This window comes from Crotalus tigris, unplaced genomic scaffold, assembly GCF_016545835.1.
Source record: "Crotalus tigris isolate CLP2741 ecotype Arizona unplaced genomic scaffold, ASM1654583v1 scf7180000020899.430614, whole genome shotgun sequence".
In the NCBI taxonomy this organism is placed as follows: domain Eukaryota; kingdom Metazoa; phylum Chordata; class Lepidosauria; order Squamata; family Viperidae; genus Crotalus; species Crotalus tigris.
The window spans coordinates 331,992-354,105 of NW_024098244.1; the positions used below are offsets into that span (position 1 = coordinate 331,992).

The 22,114-nt window shown below is 38.1% G+C and overlaps 1 protein-coding gene across 2 annotated transcripts in view; it reads left to right on the forward strand.

The window, feature by feature from the left end:
* Positions 1–22,114, forward strand: part of QTRT1 (queuine tRNA-ribosyltransferase catalytic subunit 1) — a 71,387-nt gene that overhangs the window by 5,438 nt on the left and 43,835 nt on the right. For both annotated transcript variants that reach the window (XM_039368697.1, XM_039368696.1), the window contains exons 3-4: positions 7,850–7,988; positions 9,934–10,012. In XM_039368697.1, the coding sequence (XP_039224631.1) occupies positions 7,850–7,988; positions 9,934–10,012 (218 nt within the window). The remainder of the gene's footprint in view (positions 1–7,849; positions 7,989–9,933; positions 10,013–22,114) is intronic.

Here is a 22,114-nt window from a genome sequence, read left to right on the forward strand (position 1 = left end):
AAATCCCATCCCTCAAGGTGAAATATACTTTTATTTGTTAAATTAAGCCAATCACTAACCAGTGTTAAAACCACCGCATCATAGTATAATTTCAAATTAGGCGTCTTAAGTCCTTCTCTTTCCCGTGCGTCTTGTAAGATTTTAAATTTAATTCTTATTTTTTTCCCCGCCCAAATAAATTTATTAATACCCTTCTGCCATTCATCCAAATTGGCATCTTTTTTCAAAATAGGTATCATTTGAAACAAAAAAAGAAACTTTGGTAGAACATTCATTTTAACAGCTGAAATTTTCCCCAACGAGGATAATTGTAATTTTTTCCAATTGTTTAAGTCCTTTTGTACTTTTTTTTTTCAAAAAAAGTTTTTATTTTCCAATTATCAATTACATAAACAAAAAAGAAGAAATTTCACATTTAACAAGATAAAGTAAATATACCTAGATGTCGCCTCCTTTTGTACTTTTAACCATAATATCTCATAATTATTTTTATACAATTTTACATTAGAGGCTGTAATATATACTCCCAGATATTTAACCTTTTTCACTGTTTCAAAACCTGTCAATTTTACTAACATTTCCTTTTCCTTCATAATCATATTTTTAGATAATATTTTAGTCTTATTATTATTTACCTTAAAACCAGAAACTTTCCCATACTGAGTTATAATTTCCATCAAGTCTATAACCGATTGAATCGGTTGAGATAGTGTCACAACCAAGTCATCTGCAAAAGCTCTCAACCTATAATCATTCTTTTTTATTTTTATTCCCTTTATTATAATTGATTCACGAATTTTAATCATTAAAATCTCCATTGTTAAAACAAACAACAATGGCCATCCCTGTCTTGTACCCTTTTCAATTTTAAATGCCTCTGTTAATCCCCCATTAATTTTGATTTGTGCCGATTATTGTTGGTATATAGCCCTAAGAGAATATAAAAATTTATCCCCAAAATTCATTTTATCAACAACTTTCAATAAAAATTGCCAATTCAACTGATCAAAAGCTTTTTCAGCATCCAAAAATATCAATGCCGCAGGGACTTGATTGTTCTTATCCAAATACTCAATTAAATTAACAATTTGTCTTACATTATATTTCATATATCTTCCAGTTATAAATCCAGACTGATCACTATGAATCATTTGCTTCAGAACTTGCATTAATCTATTTGCCAATATTTTCGAAAAAATCTTATAGTCTGTATTCAAAAGCGATATAGGTCTATAATTCTTAGGCTGAGTAAGATCTTGATCCTCCTTTGGAATCAGCGATATAAAAGCCCTTCTCCAAGACGGAGGCACTTCTCCTCCAATCTGGATACTATTAAAAAGTTCCTTTAATGGTTCTATCATCTCTTCAGATAATATTTTATAATAAATTGCTGTTAATCCATCTGTACCAGTCTTACTCACTTTTAACTGTTTAATTGCCAAAATAATTTCCTCAGAAGTAATTAAACAATTCATCTCATTTCGTTGTTCATTTGAAAGTCTAGGAAAATGTGCTGCCTGTAGGTACTTATCTATATCTACATCTTGTATATTTTCACTAGTGTATAATTTTGTATAAAAATCTAAAAAGCTCTTTTTAATCAACTTTTGTTGATATACCTCTTTACCTTTATATTCTATTTTCTCTATAATACGTGATTTCTGTTTCTTCCGTAATTGATAAGCCTACCACAGGCTTGTTTGCATTACAAAACGTGTTATGTTTCATATAACACAAATTAGTTGCGATCTGATCAGCCATTAACATATTAAATTGCTCTTTCAACATATTTATAAAAACCTTTAATCTATTATCCAATGGGTTCAAAATAAAAGCCTTCTCCTTTGATTTAATCTCTTCTTCCAACTCTTTACGTTTTTGCATCTGCTTATGCCTATATCCATTATTCATATGAATCAAAACCTGTCTCATATAAGCTTTACTGGCATCCCAAACCATTGCCATCGAAGTACCTTTATGCATATTCAAAACAAAAAATTCCTTCAAATATTCTCTACATTTCTGCGAAAGCCCCTCATATCTAAATAAATTTTCGTTCAGTCTCCAAGATCTTCTATTCCCATCTTCAGCAAATAACTCCAACCATACAGGACTATGATCCGACAATGTTCTAGGAAAGATCTTAGCATTCTTGACCCTGGAGAAAAGATCAGTAGTAATTAAAAAAAATCAATTCTGGAGAACAATCGATGCCTATCCGAAAAAAAGTAAAATCTCTGTCCTCCATATTCCGTTCTCGTCAAATGTCTCTAAGTTCCAAATCATCTTTCAGATCAAAAAAAGCTTTAGGTAATTTAGAGTGATTGGAAGTTTTGAAAAATCCCTTCTTGTCTTTACTTGAATCCAAAACACCATTCCAATCACCCATCATAATAACAGATTTATAATCCAGTTGAGTTAATTTATGATGTAACAACTTGTAAAACTGTTTTTGTTGTTGATTAGGGGCATATAATCCAATAATAAGAAATTTCTTGCCTTGTAGTACTAAATCAATAATAACATATCTTCCTTGTGTATCAGATTCAATTAATCTAGCTGATAAATCTCTTCTTACATAAATAACTACTCCCCCCTTCTTATCTGGGGCAGAAGCTATAAAATGTGATCCCAATTGAGAACTAATCAAATACTTTTGATCTTTCACAGCAATATGAGTCTCCTGCAAACAAACAATATCATTCTTATGTTGTTTCAAGTAGTGAAATACTTTCTTTCTTTTCTGTGGTGAATTCAGGCCATAAACATTCCATGTCAGAAACTTTGCCATCCTTAGTGGCCTAAAGCCTCTGGAACACTACTTGAAGATCAGCCGTTGATCTCTTCGATCATGTCCCTCCCACAGGTCTGTAGTAATCGGACCTTGTATTATTGATCCAAAATTCTTTATGTCTATACGCAGCACGAGTCATCCTATGTTCCTTTGAATCATCTTTTACCTCCAAACTCTGTTCAATAGGTTCAGCCTGCGTTAAATCTCCTACAACCAATGACATTGCGCCTTCAACTGGCTGTTTATCTTCCAGCCTTTCTTCTGTTCTCTTAGGTCGTGGAGATGGTGGTGAACCTGCTTTCAGGACATAAATATAAAAATCTTTTGCCTTTGAAATGGTATTAAGTCTATATCGTGTCCCTGCATAATTCACCACTATTCCAACAGGTATCTTCCATCTAAACTGAACCTGTCGATTTTTAAGTTCCTCAGACAGAAAAGCAAAATCTTTTCTTTTTCTAAGAATTTTTGGAGGTTTTTCTTTTAAGATTATAATATTTTGATCTGCAATTTGAAATCTCTGCTTATAAAAAGCCTGAATAATTTCATTTCGAAGTGATCTAGAAAAATAAATAACCACATCTCTGGGTAAATTTTTCTGCCTCGCAATCCATGAATTGACCCTAAATATTTTATCCATCTCTCTTGATAATTCCTCAGGTTCACATCCCAGGATGGGAGCTATAGCTCTTGCCACCTCCTCTTTCAGGTCTTCTCGTGAGTTCTCTTTTAATCCTCTTATTCGCAGTGCAAATTCCATATCTCTATATTGTGAGATGGTAACTTCATCCTCTGTTATATCAATCTTATTTTCAACTTTGACAACTCTGCTTTCTAATTTTTCAGTATTTTCCACAACTTCATCCACCCGGTCATCCAGGCGTTCAATATGAGTAGCTAACCCTTGAAGTGCAAACAATATGTCTTCCCTCATTTCTCTTATTTTTATTCCCAAGAAGCTCTGCCATCTCTTCCTTCATTTTACTGTCGAGGAGATCGGCCACCTCCTCCTTTATCTCTTGTGTCGCTTTTTTCAAAGCATCTTGAATATCTTTAAGCATAAATGCCGGTGGTGGGGGATTTAGGTTTAGTTTGCAGTGCAGGCTGTGTTACAGGAGAAGAAATTGAACTTTTAGGAACAGCAGAAGTTCCCAAACGCTTTGAAGCCATTTTCCTGTCTGTATAAGTCCACTTCTTGTAAAATCAACAATTACAAAGTAAGAAAGTAAAAAGCAAAATCCCAGAAAAAGGAAGGAAAAAAAATATTCTGTAAAAGTTCTTGCTTCTTAAATAAATAACCAAAGTCTAATACATTGTTTAAACTTTGTTTCCAAATGTAGCTCTTTCTTAACACTGTCCTTTCAAACAAACAACATTCTGTCGCCATTTTTTTCCTTTAAGTCAAATTAAAATATGGAGAAGATTATTTCTCCCAAGTTAAAGTTTCAAACATTCACAATTTTAACTTCTCCTGGTCAGCTCCATCTGCTTTTAAATTACTCACAAGTCCCTTTGAAATGCAGATGTGGGTGCGGCGTCTTGCTTTGCTCCTGAAGCTCAGAGCAAAGGCATCCTGGAGTGCGGAGAAAGCCTCTGGCTTCGAGGGAACTCACACCCTTCGACCTCCAAATAATTAAGGAGGTCAAGGGGAGCTCTAGCTCTGCCTGAGGTAAACTCTTCCCCCCCTCTTCTCCCGAGGAGGAGATTTCCAAGCCGCAGGACAGTTGATTTTCACTGTCTCCGCGCGCTTTTACACATTCACAGGGCTGGCAGCCCAAAAAAAGCTGCCATCAGTGCAGCATCCCTACCGGAACTCCCTGCTATTTTCTTAATATAATGGCCATGTAATCATTTGTCTTCTTATGCCTCCTTTCTCTTCTTCATTTGACCTTTCTTGTAAGCCAATTTGGTCACTCTAGCACTCAGCATTTCTTCCTCGTATTCTAATTACGATGCATCGTCTTCACTGTCTTTCAGATATTCTTCCAAAGACATTTTTTCTTCTTCAACCCTCTGATGTACTTGCAGCATTCCACCAACTATTTGCCTCAGTAGGTAGAGTCGCAACATCCCTGCAAGGATGAAGGGCATGATTCATTGACATTATTTTTTCTGGTCTTCCTATCCAGGGCCTTTAGTTCTGTTTGTGTATCCAGCTGTGTATCTAATCACCGAAATTGCTCTGGTATTTGGTATTGATTGCTTTGGTGGTATTTCCTCCACTGAGTTTGGCTTTTAAGATCTTCACTCTCTTGATATATTTATTTGTAACCTTTTTCTTGACTTCATTGTGCTTGATGTTGTCAGCTTTGAAGATGCCTAGGTTTTTATAGTGATCATCTTCATGTATATTCATGATATTAGCAAACTAATAGAGTTGGGAGGGACCTTGGAGGTCTCCTAGTCCAACCCTGTGTTCAAGCAGAAGACCCTATACCATTCCAGATAAGTGGCTGCCAGTCTCTTTTTAAAAACCTCCAGTGATGGAGCACCCACAACTTCTGAACGCAAGCAGTTCCACTAGTTAATTATTCTCATGGTTAGGAAATTTCTCCTTAGTTCTAAGTTGCCTCTCTCCTTGATTAGTTTCCATCCATTGTTTTTTGTCTTGTCTTCTGGTGCTCTGGAAAATAGGTTGACCTCCTCTTCTTTGTGATAGGCCTGCAAATATTGGAACATTGCTATCATGTCACCCCTAGTTCTTCTTTTCATCAGATAAACATACCCAATTCCTGCAACCGTTCTTCATATGTTTTAGCTTCCAGGCCTCTAATCATCTTTGTTGCTCTTAGTTTTTTCGTCTACTGGCCATGTAGTGTCTTCCCATGCCTCCATTCTGTTATTTATTCTTGATATTATTTCGATAGGGCGTCTTGATTCTTTCAGTTTTCACTATTTTTCCCCATTTGATGATGAGCTTGGCGCATTTGTCCAGTTCAAACTCCATTGCAATATCTTGCTGTATATATGGACAGTATTGAGCAGTGTTTCTATTTCAGATGGTGTTTTTCCATACAGCTTCAGATTGTCTATATAAAAGAGGCTAGGATAGTCTGGCAGATGTTTCTGATCTTTGATAGCCATGGTCTGAGTTATACAGTATTGTTGACAGAGGAATCAGTACAATGACAAACAGTAGTGTGATAGTGAATTTCTTTGAAATATACCTCTTTTGATATTAACCTCTCCCAGTCTTTCACCATTGACCTGCAGTGGTGTCTTCCATTGTGCCATCGATCTTTGCACAAACCTTCTGATTAATGATGATGATGATGAAACATAAGTTTGAATCTTCTCAGAGAAATAGCCAGTAATGCCTTAATATTCATTTAGAATGGATTGTTTTGAGTTTTGCACTTGAACTATTCTGCCGGCTATTCTACCCTTTGCCAGCTTTTGTTGAAGATTTCTACTATAATTCTTTTAAAGCCATAAAGATACATTAGAAATATGGGGTTAAAGGTAGTCCTCAATTTACAGCCACAATTAAGCCAAAAATTTCTGTTGGTAACCAAGGCAGTTAAGTGAGTTTTACCCCATTTTATGACCATTTTGCCACTCTTGTTAAGCAAATCACTGCAGTTGTGAAGTGAATCTTGTCATTAAATGAATCTAGCTTCTCCCATTGACTTTGCTTGTCGCAGGCTGGCTGAGACAGTTACAAATGGTGATCGCATGCCAGTTGTCAAGTGCCCAAATTTGATCACATGACTATGGGGATGCTGCAGTCATTGTAAATGTGAAACTGGTCATAAGTCACTTTTTTTTACTGTCATTGTAACTTCAAATGGTCTCTAAATGAATGGTTGTTAAGTCAAGGGTTACTTATATATGTTCCTTCAATGTACTGACAACACTCAAGACATTACCGGTTCTTTGTAATGTTTTTAACCTGTTTGGAAAGTTAAAGGATTATTGTGAGATGCTATTTAGCTGTCTGCATAATGTTTAGTTGTCTGCATAATGCTACGTAATGCTGTAATATGAGGGGTTTTTTTTGCCCTAACCCAACCATTAAGGTAAATAAACCACAACTTATTATTTAATGCAATTACAAATCCAGCTATTTGTAACTTATATGTATATAAATATTTATAAAATATACCTTGGGTCAGCAAAATGCATGAACCCAGTCACTTTTATCTTACTGGTATACAAAATTCATAGTGGAAGTACGCAGCAGAATCTGGTTTAATATATTGTACTAGGCCTTAGTGTAATTTGCTTGATTTTGATTTGGTACAATGTGTCAATGCAGCTTGTAAAATCATGACTACTACCTCCCCCTCCTCTTCTTCCCCTTCTCTCTCCCCCTCCTCCTTCCCTATATTCCTGCCTCCTACTTTACCCACAACAACAACCCTATAAGGTGGGTAGGGCTGAGAGAAAGTGACTGGCCTAAAGTCATCCAGCGAGCTTTCATTCCTAAAGTGGGATTGGAACTTACAGTCTCCAGTTTCTAAGCCAGAACCTTAACCACTGCAACCAAACTGGCTCTTCTTATGGAAGACATCAGGGCATTCTGCACATAACTTCTGACTTCTTTTTTTATTTTTTTGGCTCTCAGAGCTCTCTTTGACTGTAGTGCCAAAGATAAATCATGCACTTTCCTGTCATGAGTTGGGCTGGTTCCCACTCTGCAGTGGCATCATGATGGAAGAGCTTGAATATTAATGTCATTGCAAGACACGGTTCCCATCCTTGTTCCATTTGCTGCAGGCACCTCAGGTTTAACACAATTTTAAAAAAATCCCTTCCTACTAGGTCAGCATGGCAGCTATACTGTCTCTGAAGTATGATCAGTGAATATAAACAACATGGTTTACTGGGCCACTAGTTTCTGTCCATTTTCTCCCCCTGTCACCATCACAATCAATTCAGCTTGCTGTGAATGTTTTCTTAACAAGGGCAGTTTAAGCAGATCATATATGTGGAGCACCTTATAGGGCTGGTAGTGAACGCAGCTCATGCATGAAGGGATTTTTGTTACTATTACATGACTACTACTACTGGTTTCCTTACTTCTCAGTTCCTTTCAAAGTGTCTTTTTTGCAGGATAGTGGTGGTTTTCAGATGGTATCTCTGGTGGAGTTCTCCAAGGTGACAGAGGAGGGAGTACATTTCTGTTCTCCTTATGATGGCAAGCAGATTCTGCTAACACCAGAAAAATCCATTGAAATACAGAATGCTCTTGGTAACTATAATAATAATAATATGACGCTAAAGTAATGCTTCCTTTTGTTTTATAATGGTAGTGATAGTTCCCTACTTTCATGATTGTCCATCATGTCAGACATACCTGATTAGGAATTTTTTAAGAAAATAGAACTGCAGAAAATAGTTCAGTAGCTCATAAACGGTCTACTTGACTCTATTTGCATACTTAGTCCCCATTTCTTATTTTTCTGTTAGTGAATGATTTATCCATGATTTATGTACTCCTTTTTGATAAGAGATAATCTGATTACCATTGCCCATACACTGCTAGCCTCCCAATTAGACTGTTGCAATGGATCTGTGTGGGATTAAAGAAAGAGGTAGTAAATTATGATTTGAAAATGTTCTCTCTGGAGTGTCCCATTGGGAGCACAGAGCACCTGCTTTTAGCTAAGCTTCTAGTCCTGTCATTCAGATATTTTATTTATTACCTATCAATTCCTTCAAATGGCTCAAGCCCCTCCTGCTTGAGGGCACTGCTTCCCCCTATGGCAGTGTTTCCCAAACTTGACAATTTTAAGGCATGTGGACTTCAACTCCCAGAATTCCACAGCTAGCAACAACGCTGGCTGTGGAATTCTGGGAGTTGAAGTCCTCATGCCTTAAAATTGTCAAGTTTGGGAAACACTGCCCTATGGTGTTCCTGAAAGCTACATTCTGCATAGAACAGCCTTCTCTTTGTGCTGTTATAGAGAATACGCCCTCAGAATCAGCTAGGGCTGAGGGCCAACACACTGGAATTTTCTCACCCACTATATGCATTCTACCTTTTTTTATTATGCTTTTTTAAAAAAATCTTTAAATGTGTTTTATTTGTTAGGTTTTCCCTCACAGCAATCAGGTTGCCAGGTTTTTATTTGTTGTCATGTATTTTCTCATTGTTTATTTTAATTCTCTTTTGAAATACTGATTTTACTACCTTAGATTTACTGTTATGATGTCATTTGGTGATACTTTGTTATACTGTAAGACAGCTTTATGTTTTTTTTATAGTTTATTGCAGGTGTTACACAAGTGTGCTCTTAGGTTCCCTTATAGTCACTCACTCACACACTCACAGCCCTGGAAACTTGCTGCACTCAAATCACTTTCAAATGAACATAGGCATGAATGGTTCTTTAAAATACACAGAGGCCCAGTAAATTTAAAATAACAGCAATTTTTTTACTAATTATAAAGTATATCTATTTGCTGGTACACACACTCTCTCTCTCATCCACAACTAGGCTGCTAGGCACTAGCCAGAGGGATGGAAGCTGCCAAGTTTGGGATCCAAAAGTGGGCAGGCTTCAGGATCTCTTTTTATCCCCCAAAGTCCTTGTTTTGTTGGTGAGGAGGGGCTTCCCCTGCAGGCCCAAGTCCTTTGTTGGTGAGACTTGTTGGTGAGCACTTGCCATGTGCTCAAGCCCAACTTTTGTCCTTTCGTTTCCTTAATGACTTGGTTCCTTTTCCTGAGGAAGCTTTTCCTGGCTTTTGTCCTGTTTACATGCCTTCATCACTTTTAGGTATCCTGGCATCGGCCTAGTCTCCTAGGTTACTTGTATTTGTGTTCAATTTGATATTGATCAGTTCTATTTGTTTTCTGCTGTGAACTGGCATATCTCTTTGGATCATATAGTATATAAATTACCAAAATAAATAAAATAAAATTGTAAATAGAAGGTAAAACTTCCTTTGGATGTTTACTATATATCTTCATTCCACGTTTTCTGGAATGAGCCAGAATGAGCCACAACAAGATTTTTTTCTCCTATTTTATTGGCTTATATTTGTTCAATGGCTTTCTCATTGTAGGCCTTATATGTGCCTCATAGATCAAAGAGTACAGAATATAAATTAAATATTGTTAAAATTTATCCAGGCAATTTCATCCTCCATTTCGATATTGATTGATCTTAGCTAACTTGTATTTTTTCCCCTAGGCTCTGACATTATAATGCAATTAGATGATGTGATCAGCAGCACTCTCAGTGGACCCCGTGTGGAGGATGCCATGTTAAGGTTTGAGCTGTGTCAGTCAACTCTTTTTTTATATAAGTTTTTATCAATTTTTTCCCATACATACAATAATAATTTTTCAACCAATGTGCTGTCTGAGTTTAAATACGCTAATACATATTTAATTCCTAATCCTTTATTCTTTCCTCTAACCATCGGTAAAATAAGTCCCAAGTTTGATGGTATTCTGTTTCTTCTTTTTCTTTCAGTCTCATAGTCAATCTGTCCATCTCTGAGCATTCTAGTATTTTTTTTAATTATTTCTTCATCTGATGGTTTCCTTCATTTTTCCAATATTGCGCAAATATTATTCTTGCCACTGTTGTGACGTGTAAAATTAAATATAGGCTTTGTTTGTTAGTCTTTTCTGGCATTATACCTAATAAAAAAAATCAGGTGTAAAATCTACATGTTCTCCCAACATTTTTTCTAACCAAATATGTATCTTTTTCCAATAATTCTTTACTTTATCACATGTCCACCAAACATGATAGTACATGCCTGACTTATGTTTACATTTCCAACATCTATCTGACATATTTTTAAACATTTTTGCTAATCTTGCTGGTGGTAGATGCTGTTAGAAGTGAAGTCTTCATCCTGGTTCATCCAAGCCGGGAATAAATAAGCAAACATGGTGACTGCTTTGGGAAGAAGGTTACAGTTTATTGAAGAAGCAGAAAGATGGTTCTTCAGGAAAGAACAGAGGAGAGAAAGGCTGAGCACATGGGCTTGGGGTTTTTATACTCCCTCTAGCCTTTTGTTTGGAATAGTTTCCTGTTCCTGTGGCATGAACTTTGAGGCTATTTCTTGTGTCACGTATTCTGACCTGAGTTTTAGGTGTGCCTCTATGGTATACTTGAAGGTAATGGGTTAGTCCTATTATATCCCAAAAGTCATCTCCTGCTTCCCTAGGGCTGGGCTAATGACTCTTAAGAGTTTCTTTGTCTTGAGTTCCCTGGCTCCAACCTTCCTAATGGTCTTATATCTGCATTTCTATGAGGTTAGCTCTTGCTTGGAACAAAGAAATTTGGGGCCAGGTTTTGTTTCTGCTTTTCAAAAAATCCTTTTGGTGAAAAATATATTTTCCTTTTTAATATTTCCTTCTGGGGGGGGGCTAACTTCTCTCAATGCCATCTGTAAAACATTTTCTATAAATTTTCTTCATAAGAAGTTGACATTGTCAGTTTATAATTTCTTTCCCATAAATTTTGCCATTTCTCTAATTCTATATTATATCCAAAATTTTTCGCCCATCTTATCATTGTTTCTTTAACTTGTTCGCTTTCCATTTCCAAAGTTAATAAAAAATTATACATTTTCTTAATTAATTTCTCATCTGAAGTTAATGAAGTCTTATCAAATGCCGTTTGTTCTTTATAAAATCCATACAGTTTAACATCTTTTTCATATCTAATTTGCATTTGTAAATGTGCCCACCATGACAAGTTGATACCCTGATTTTCCATTTCTTATTTAGATTTTAAATTCTCTTCAGAATTTAGAATATCTCTATATATGTCCAGATTTTTTCAAAGTCCACCAAGTTTGGGTGTACAAATGCTTCCATTGTTGACAATCACCCTGGAATTTTCAAATATATTTTAGATTTTATTTTTTCCCATGTTGTTAATAATGCATTTCTTATATAATGATTTGGGAAATATTTATGAATTTTATTTTTCCCATACCATAAAAAGGCTTGTCACCTCAATTGTAAATCATGCCCCTCCAGATAGAACAACCTTTTATTTCTAAGAGTTATCCATTCTTTTACCCATGTTAATACAGATGCTTGAGAATATAAAACCCACTCTGGTAAACCAAATCCTCCATTTTCCTTGGTATCTTGTAACATTTTCATCTTAATTCTAGCTTTCTTTCCTTGCCAAATAAATTAAACTGTAAGTTTTGGGAGAATCCACCAGGAAAGTAGCAAGGCCCTGATTGGATCTCCATTATATTTATAGTGTATTGTACTCTTATTTAAACCCCATTCCAACTTCGGTCGGGCTGCTGGAACGTGCTACATCCCACCAGCTGCTGCTTAAACTGTAAGTTTTGGGAGAATCCACCAGGAAAGTAGCAAGGCCCTGATTGGATCTCCATTATATTTATAGTGTATTGTACTCTATTTAAACCCCATTCCAACTTCGGTCGGGCTGCTGGAACGTGCTACATCCCACCAGCTGCTGCTTAAACTGTAAGTTTTGGGAGAATCCACCAGGAAAGTAGCAAGGCCCTGATTGGATCTCCACTATATTTATAGTGTATTGTACTCTATTTAAACCCCATTCCAACTTCGGTCGGGCTGCTGGAACGTGCTACATCCCACCAGCTGCTGCTTAAACTGTAGGTTTTGGGAGAATCCACCAGGAAAGTAGCAAGGCCCTGATTGGATCTCCATATATTTATAGTGTATTGTACTCTATTTAAACCCCATTCCAACTTCGGTCGGGCTGCTGGAATGTGCTACATCCCACCAGCTGCTGCTTAAACTGTAAGTTTTGGGAGAATCCACCAGGAAAGTAGCAAGGCCCTGATTGGATCTCCATTATATTTATAGGGTATTGTACTCTATTTAAACCCCATTCCAACTTCGGTCGGGCTGCTGGAACGTGCTACATCCACCAGCTGCTGCTTAAACTGTAAGTTTTGGGAGAATCCACCAGGAAAGTAGCAAGGCCCTGATTGGATCTCCATTATATTTATAGTGTATTGTACTCTATTTAAACCCCATTCCAACTTCGGTCGGGCTGCTGGAACGTGCTACATCCCACCAGCTGCTGCTTAAACTGTAAGTTTTGGGAGAATCCACCAGGAAAGTAGCAAGGCCCTGATTGGATCTCCATTATATTTATAGTGTATTGTACTCTATTTAAACCCCATTCCAACTTCGGGTTGCTGGAACGTGCTACATCCACCAGCTGCTGCTTAAACTGTAAGTTTTGGGAGAGGTCGGGCTGCTGGAACGTGCTACATCCCACCAGCTGCTGCTTAAACTGTAAGTTTTGGGAGAATCCACCAGGAAAGTAGCAAGGCCCTGATTGGATCTCCATTATATTTATAGTGTATTGTACTCTATTTAAACCCCATTCCAACTTCGGTCGGGCTGCTGGAACGTGCTACATCCCACCAGCTGCTGCTTAAACTGTAAGTTTTGGGAGAATCCACCAGGAAAGTAGCAAGGCCCTGATTGGATCTCCATTATATTTATAGTGTATTGTACTCTATTTAAACCCCATTCCAACTTCGGTCGGGCTGCTGGAACGTGCTACATCCCACCAGCTGCTGCTTAAACTGTAAGTTTTGGGAGAATCCACCAGGAAAGTAGCAAGGCCCTGATTGGATCTCCATTATATTTATAGTGTATTGTACTCTATTTAAACCCCATTCCAACTTCGGTCGGGCTGCTGGAACGTGCTACATCCCACCAGCTGCTGCTTAAACTGTAAGTTTTGGGAGAATCCACCAGGAAAGTAGCAAGGCCCTGATTGGATCTCCATTATATTTATAGGTATTATACTCTATTTAAACCCCATTCCAACTTCGGTCGGGCTGCTGGAACGTGCTACATCCCACCAGCTGCTGCTTAAACTGTAAGTTTTGGGAGAATCCACCAGGAAAGTAGCAAGGCCCTGATTGGATCTCCATTATATTTATAGTGTATTGTACTCTATTTAAACCCCATTCCAACTTCGGTCGGGCTGCTGGAACGTGCTACATCCCACCAGCTGCTGCTTAAACTGTAAGTTTTGGGAGAATCCACCAGGAAAGTAGCGGCCCGCGCGCCTAACGGTGCGCGAATTATATAATTAGATAACTAAAAATCACAAACAGTAGCAGTACATTCAGGGCAAGTGTGTCTGACATCCCCTGTATCTAAGATGTCCGGCTTAGTTCAGTGCAACACCTGCTTTGCAGCTGTTTTTCGCAGTACCCTTTTCAAACTTGGAAACTGTCCTATCTGTAAACAAATCACTAGCCTTCTGCCTTCGGGCAGAAATTAGGTGTCCAGTTCAGCCCCTCTACTCTAGTAAGCCTCCCTGCTATCAGCCCCCTTTACCACAAAGATCCTGCAGGAAAAGGGCAGTGTGGACACCCGTGGGATCTGGCAGGGTGAGAGCTGTGAACCATAAACACAAAGCTTTCGCTGTGTCCCTGCACAACAGCTACAGTGCCCTTGCTGACCTTAATAGGGACATTAAGGAGACTGGTAAAGGTATTTGTGAAGATAACTCAAATAAGCAGGGGATTGTGGTCCGAGATGAAGAACTAGATTTTGACAGGGAGAAGTGTGAATCAGGTATTGCACATCAGTCATGCAAGAATAGAAAGGCTCCCAAAAAGAGAAGCTACCTTCTGGTAGGTGATTCAATTATAAGGGATGTAAATTTAGGAAAGGACACAGAGGCTTTGAAAGAGGTCAGGTGTCTTCCAGGTGCTACTGCCAGTAGGGACAAGAAGCGTATTTCTAAAATAATCAAGAATGGCAGCAAGGACTGTGATGTGGAGGCTATTGTACATCTTGGCACTAATGATCTGTCCCAAAAAGATGTACTCTCTGTGCAGAATGATTTCCAGAGCTTGGGGAAGGAACTTAGCAGAATAGGCTGTAGGCTTACTTTCTCAGAGGTTTTACCAGTGTATAAGGAGCAAAACGGAAAAGGCCAGCGCATAGCACAATTCAATATGTGGCTAAAGGAGTGGTGTAAAGGGGAAGGCTTTGGATATATTAGTCACGATGTCAGTAGCTGGTCCAATCAAAAGATGTACAAAAGAGATGGTTTGCATCCATCAAAAAAAGGGACTGAGTTACTCGGCTATAAATTCACAGATTTTCTGGAGGGAAATTTAAACTAAACAGCGGGGACAGGGAGTTAATTGATACGGAACAACCCTGTCCCCGGCAATTTAAAAACTATAGGGCTATCAGTGCATGTAGCACAGATGTGTGTGTGGACAAGAATACCAACCTTGCTACCAATCAAAATGAAGCCTCTAATAGCGAGTGCCATATAAAGTGCACTAACCAAATAGGTGGTAAGACAATAGGGGAACTCAGGCACCACACAGGTTATGTAGAAAGGAAACACAGGGCCACCCACAAAGGACTCAAATGTTTATACACCAATGCACAGAGTATGAACAGCAAACAGGGTGAACTAGAAAGTGTGTAGTGGGGTGCCCCAGGGCTCTGTTCTGGGCCCAGTACTCTTCAACATATTCATCAACGATTTGGATGAAGGGATAGATGGGGAACTCATCAAATTTGCAGATGACACCAAGCTGGCAGGAATAGCCAACACTCCAGAAGACAGGCTTCAGGTACAGAAGTATCTGGACAGACTTGAACACTGGGCACTAACTAACAAAATGAAATTCAATGGTGAAAAAAGCAAGGTTCTACATTTAGGCAAGAAAAACCAAATGCACAAGTACAGCATAGGTGGCACCATGCTCAATAGTAGTAACTGTGAGAGGGACCTCGGAGTCCTAGTAGACAATCACTTAAATATGAGCCAGCAGTGTGCTGCAGCTGCCAAAAAGGCCAACACAGTGCTAGTCTGCATTAACAGAGGGATAGAATCAAGATCACGTGAAGTATTAATACCACTCTTCAATGCCTTGGTAAGGCCACACTTGGAATACTGCATCCAGTTTTGGTCACCACGATGTCAAAAAGATGTTGAGACTCTAGAAAGAGTACAGAGAAGAGCAACAAAGATGATTAGGGGACTGGAGGCTAAAACATATAAGGAACGGTTGCGAGAATTGGGTATGTCTAGTTTAACGAAGAGAAGGACAAGGGGGGACATGATAGCAGTATTCCAATATCTCAGGGGCTGCCATAAAGAAGAGGGAATTAAGCTATTTTCCAAAGCACCTGAAGGCAGGACAAGAAGCAACGGTGGAAACTAATCAAGGAGAGAAGCAACCTAGAACTAAGGAGAAACTTCCTGACAGTGAGAACAATTAATCAGTGGAACAGCTTGCCTCCAGAAGCAGTAAATGCTCCAACACTGGAAGTTTTTAAGAAGAGACTGGACAGCCATTTGTCCGAAATGGTGTAGGATTTCCTGCCCGAGCAGGGGGTTGGACTAGATGACCTCCAAGGTCCCTTCCAACTTTACTATTATTATTATTATTATAATTTAAATCTTCAAAAAAAATTTCTCAAGTTTTATAGGTATTGTTTGAAATAAAAATAAGATTTTCGGCAATATGTTCATTTTCACTGTAGCAATTCTTCTTAGTATTGACAATTGCAATTTTTTCCATTTTTCCAAATTCAGTTTTATTTGATTCAATAATTTTGTGTAATTATCTTCTTTTATTGTTGAACATCTTGCTGTTAAATGTATACCCAAATATTTAACCTTTTTAACTATCTGTAATTCTGTTTTTTCTGACATTTGTGTTTTTTTGTTTATCTGTAAAATTTTTAGCTATTACTTTAGTTTTTTCTCTCTTTATTTTCAATCCTGCCATTTCTCCACACTGTTCTACCTTTCCCAGTAATTTAGGAATCATCTCCAAAGGTTCTAAGATAAATACCAAATCATCAGCAAATGCTTGTAATTTATATGTTTCGACTTTTATTTCCAGTCCTTTAATTTCTGCATCTTGTCTGATATTTCTATTTAAGACTTCCAGAGTGAAAATGAATAACAATGGAGATAGTGGACATCCTTGCCTTGTACTTTTCTTATCTCATAGCTCTCAGTATAATCTCCATTCACGATCACTTTTGCTGTTTTTTATTGTATATTGTTTTTATCATATTTATAAAGTTCTGTCTAAAGTCCATTATTTGTAACTGCTGAGTTATAAATTGCCAGGAAACGTTATCAAATGCCTTTTGAGCATCTAGGAATATTAGTGCCAGTTTCCCTGGATGTAGTTCATAGTATTCTAATACGTCCATTATCACTCTTAAATTGTTTTTAATTTGTCTCTTTGGTAGAAAACCATTTGGTGTAAGGACCCACCCCACTTTGCATCTTAAGAAGACAGAACTCATGGAATATTTCTTCCAACAGGCATCCTTTATTAAGAGAAAATGGTTGCAGACGTTCTAGACAGGACCTGGGCCCCAAGCCCTACGGTTCAAGGTTTTAAGGGGTCCCCAGCAGCCCCACCCCACCCCACCATCTTTCTAGCGACAATCCCAGACATTACATTTCCACCCCCTTTTTCCTCACTGCGGGCGGAAGGGAGACTTCAGAGAGGAGCAGATGAAAGCTGATGACCCCATTGTTATGGTTAGTCCTTTTGGTGGTATCCACATTCAATCCCCTTTGAAGTTGTACCGAAGGAAGTGAGGGCCATAAAACCCCTTTAACAACAACCCCTTCCCCTTCATCGTATGACAGAATCCAGAGAGGGCAGAAATGGGGTTTTCCATACTCGATAACTAGAGATGAAATATAATTGGATTCTGACATCCTGCCCCCTTAAAAATAAGATAGATCCACCTGAAAGAAAACAAAACAGGTATACAAGTTAGTCAGGCTTGTTAGGATACTCTGTATGAAACTTCTTTAATAGCTTCGGGGCTCTGACATGATGTTTATGGACCCACTCATTTTGTGAGGCGGGGAGGTGTTTCCATGCAACTAGGTACTGAGTCGCTCCATGATATCTCCTAGAGTCTAGGATTTCCTTTATTTCAAAGTGTTGTTCGCCCTTCACCATGATTGGAGATGGTGGTGGGTGGATTTTTGGCCGTAACGACGACTGATGCTCTCTTTTCAGCAAGCTGCGATGAAAAATTGGGTGATTTGCCTGAGATTTTTGGGTAATTCTAATTCTACTGTTCCTGGGTTTATGATTCTTTTAACTGGAAAAGGCCCTATATATTTTGGTCCAAGTTTTTTACAGTGTTGTAGGTATTTTGTAGATAAGTACATCATTTCTCCTATAGTAAATAGTGTAGGCTCAACCCCTTTTTTATCGGCTTGTGCTTTGTATGCCTGCCTAGCTTCATCTAGTGCTTTTCTAACTATTGGCCAGGTGTTTTGTAATTGTTCCATTCTTTCAGTGATGGGATCGCCAGTTTGTTTGGGGTTAATTCTGGCATGAGGTTGAAACTTCGACCGGTGGCTATTTGAAAAGGAGTGTAACCTGTGCTGGAGTGGACTGCATTATTGTAGGCAACTTCTGCGAAAGGGAATAACTCCATCCAATTTGTTTGCTGAAAATTAATAAAGCATCTTAAATATTGCTCAAGTACTAGTGACAGCGTTCTGTTTGTCCATCCCCTTGTGGATGATGGCTAGATATCAGTCCCTGAGTGGTCCCTAAGAGGGATGAAAATTCCTTCCAAAATGCAGACGTAAATTGCACTCCCCTATCAGAGATGATGCGTTGAGGTGCCCCATGCAATCTGTAAATATGCTGGATGAAAAGTTTTGCTAAGGCTTTTGCGGTGGGAATCTTTTGGCAAGGGATAAAGTGCACCTGTTTGGAAAACAAGTCCGTAACCGTCTAGACAACAGTATTCCCATTGCTTTCTGGTAATTCCACTATAAAATCCATGGCTATTTCTCTGCAGGGGGCTGAGGGATTTGCTACTGTTTGTAACAGTCCGGGCAATTTCCCTTGCAACCTCTTTGCAGTTGCACACTTTAGGCAGCTGGCCATGTAACTTTCTATGTCCTTTTTTATGGATGGCCACCAAAATTGCCGTTTAATTAAGTGTAATGTTTTTACAAATCCAAAATGCCCTGCTGATTTTTTGTCGTGGCAAATCTGCATGAATGTGACTCTTTGGGTTGTTGGTATATATAACTTTTCCCCCACCCAAGGCAGCCCATCTCTCATTGTGCACACATTTTTGTTTTTCTGGAACCATTCATTTGTTTCCAAACTTCCGGAATTCAATTCCGGTTTGGCTGCCCAGCTGTGGTTTTAATGTAGCTTGGGCTCTGGTGGTTACTGGCGCTGCCAGTTGTGATTCTACCATCATCGGTTTAGAGTCGGTGGCTCGCGTGCTATTATATTGGGGCATGCGAGATAGGAAGATAGTTCTTTCCCCCCGGTAAATGCTTGAGCGTAAATTGGAACTGGTGAAAATGCTGGGACCAGCGGGCTTGCTTGGGGTTGAGCTTCCTGGATGTTTTCAGGGCTTCCAAATTTTTGTGGTCAGTCCACACCTGGAAGGGGATTTTGTTGCCTTCAAGGAACTGGTGCCACGTGAGTAATGATGAAGGTATCCCATATGTCTCTTTCTCCCATACGGGCCAGTGCTGTTCCATTTCCGTTAGTTTCTTGGATGTATATGCACAGGGTTGCAATACCCCTTCATCGTTTTCTTCTAATAGTATAGCCCCCACTGCCACATCACTTGCATCCGCCTGTATTACGAAGGGCTTATCCATATCTGGGTGCCTCAGTACTGGTTCGGCAGAGAAAAGTCTCTTTAATCTCTCAAACGCTGCTTGGCACTCCATTGTCCATGTTAATGGCTGGCTAGGTTTTACTGAGGATTTTAGTAAGTTCGTGAAGGGCAAGGCTATCTGGGCAAATGAGGGGATGAATTGGCGGTAAAAGTTTGTGAAGCCCAAGAAACTTTGCAGTAGCTTTCTTGTGCGGGGTGGTGCCCATTCTAATACTGCTCTGACCTTCTCTGGGTCCATTTCAATGCCCTGTGGGGATATGCGATAACCTAAGTAGTCTATCCTTTCCTGGTGGAATTCGCATTTTGAGAGTTTGGCATATAGGTGGGTGGCTCGCATTTTCTTTAAAACCACTCTGACTAGGTTGATATGTTCCTCTTTTGATTCGGTGAAGATAAGATTGTCGTCTAAGTAAACTAGGACCCCCTTAAATAGGTGCTCCTTAGAACATCATTGATTAATTGCATAAATACTGCGGGGGCCCCATGTAATCCAAATGGCAAGACTTTGAATTGGTAGCACCCCATGGGACAGTTAAATGCGGTCTTCCATTCATCCCCCTCCTTAATTCTCACGCGATAGTAAGCTTCCCTTAGGTCTAGTTTAGAAAAAAATTTCCCTTTCAAGAGGTGTGACAACATGTCTTTCATGAGGGGCAGAGGGTATAGGTTGCTTTCACTGATTGTATTCAGGGCCCTATAATCCACGCATAAGCGTAAAGAGCTGGGGCAGCCCACAGCTGTTTCCAAGCCTTTTTCTTTTCTTCTTATTAATTCCTGAAGTAGTGTTCTCCAAACATTATTTTCACCACAAGATGTCCTCAGTAAGCTATAGAAAGCTTTTTCTTCATGTTAAAAGCCTTTATCTCATTAAGAGTGACAACGAAAGAGGCAGAAAAAAGCAAATATCTTCAGTATAGTAAGTAAAATAATGCTCTAAATTAGAAATCTTTCCAGGGATTATCCCCAATAGAAGCTCTGAAACACCCAAACCTACTCAATATAAATAAGATAATTAGACACAAGGAATTAATAAATGAACAGGGGAATTTGAAAACAAAACAAGAATTGGAACAAGATATAGGCAGAGAGATTGACTGGTGGACATTTACACAAATTCAATCTAAATATACAGAGGACAAAAAATTATATGAAATACAAAAAGAGCCGCAAGAATTGGATAAAATTATACATGGAACAGAAATAAAATTAATTAGCAATTTATACAAATACCTATTGAGATATAAAATGGAAGATGAGGTTGTCAAAGACACAATGATTAGATGGGCAAATTTTTTGGGATATAATATAGAATTGGAGAAATGGGAAAAAATATGGGAAATAAACATAAAATTGACTATGTCAGCGGCATTCAAGGAAAACCAGTTGAAAATGTTTTACAGATGGCATCTTCCATCAGCAAAGCTTGCCAAGATGTTCCAAAACAATTCGCCAACATGTTGGAAATGTAAAAAAGTACATGGAACATATTATCATTTATGGTGGAATGTCCAGTTGCGAAAAAATACTGGACTAAAATAAGAAGATGGATTGAAGAAATAATAGACCAACCCGTAGACTGGAAACCAGAGATCTTTTTGCTGGGTATTTTAAACAGAAAATATAGTAAAGAAATACGGTACTTAATTCTACATATAACAACAGCAGCAAGAATAGCATACGCACAGTTCTGGAAAAATGAGAATATACCACCAGAGGAAGAAGTGATAAGAAAAATCCTGGACTGTGCTGAGATGGACAAATTAACAAAAAAGATAAAAGAAAAGGAAAACACAGAGTACTATCTAATATGGAACAAGTGGTATGATTGGTTGGAGATTAGAAATAATAGAGGAGAATAAATGTGGAAAGGTCAAAAGTGGAAAATGTGTGTATAATAATGTATAGTAATAATAATATGTATTATTTTTAGTATGAAGTATAGTATGAAGGAAGAAAAATGCAAATAAGAAACAACGGGGCAACAAGGACAAATATTCTAAAGAAGAATAGGGGGGGAATGTAAATAATAGAAGATTACCGTTACAAAATCACTGTTAAAAAAAAGGGAGGAGTATACACTGTGTGTATGTGTGTTGTGTTTTGTTTTGTTTTGTTGGTTTAAAAAATAAAAAAATTAAATTTAAAAAAAAAATACAGCTCCCAATCCGGAAAACCTAATCCCCCTCTCTCTTTGGCATCCTGAAGAGACTTTTGTTTTATTCTCGCCTTCTTTCCTTGCCATACGAAATCCAAAGTTAATTTATTCAACTCTTTAAAAAATTTTTTTATCTAATTGGAATATTTTGAAAGAAAAATATTATTTTGGGTAAAATATTCATTTTCACTGCTGAGATTCTTCCAAGAAGTGAAAGTTGTAGATTTCTCCGGCGATCTAAGTCAACTTTTATGTGCTTTACTAATTTTCTGTAATTGTCCTCTTTGATTGATGAACAAAGTGCTGAGATAACAATTCCCAGATATTTTATTTTAGGAACTACTTGTATACCTAATTTCTCCTCAAGATTTTCTTTTTGTTTATTGGTCATATTTTTTGCTATGATCTTTGTTTTATTTCTGTTTATTTTCAAGCCTGCCGAGTCTCCAAACTCCTCCAGTATTTCAAATAGCTTCTGACCTGATTGCACAGGATCTTCCAATATGAATATTAAATCATCAGCATATGCTTGGAATTTATATATTTC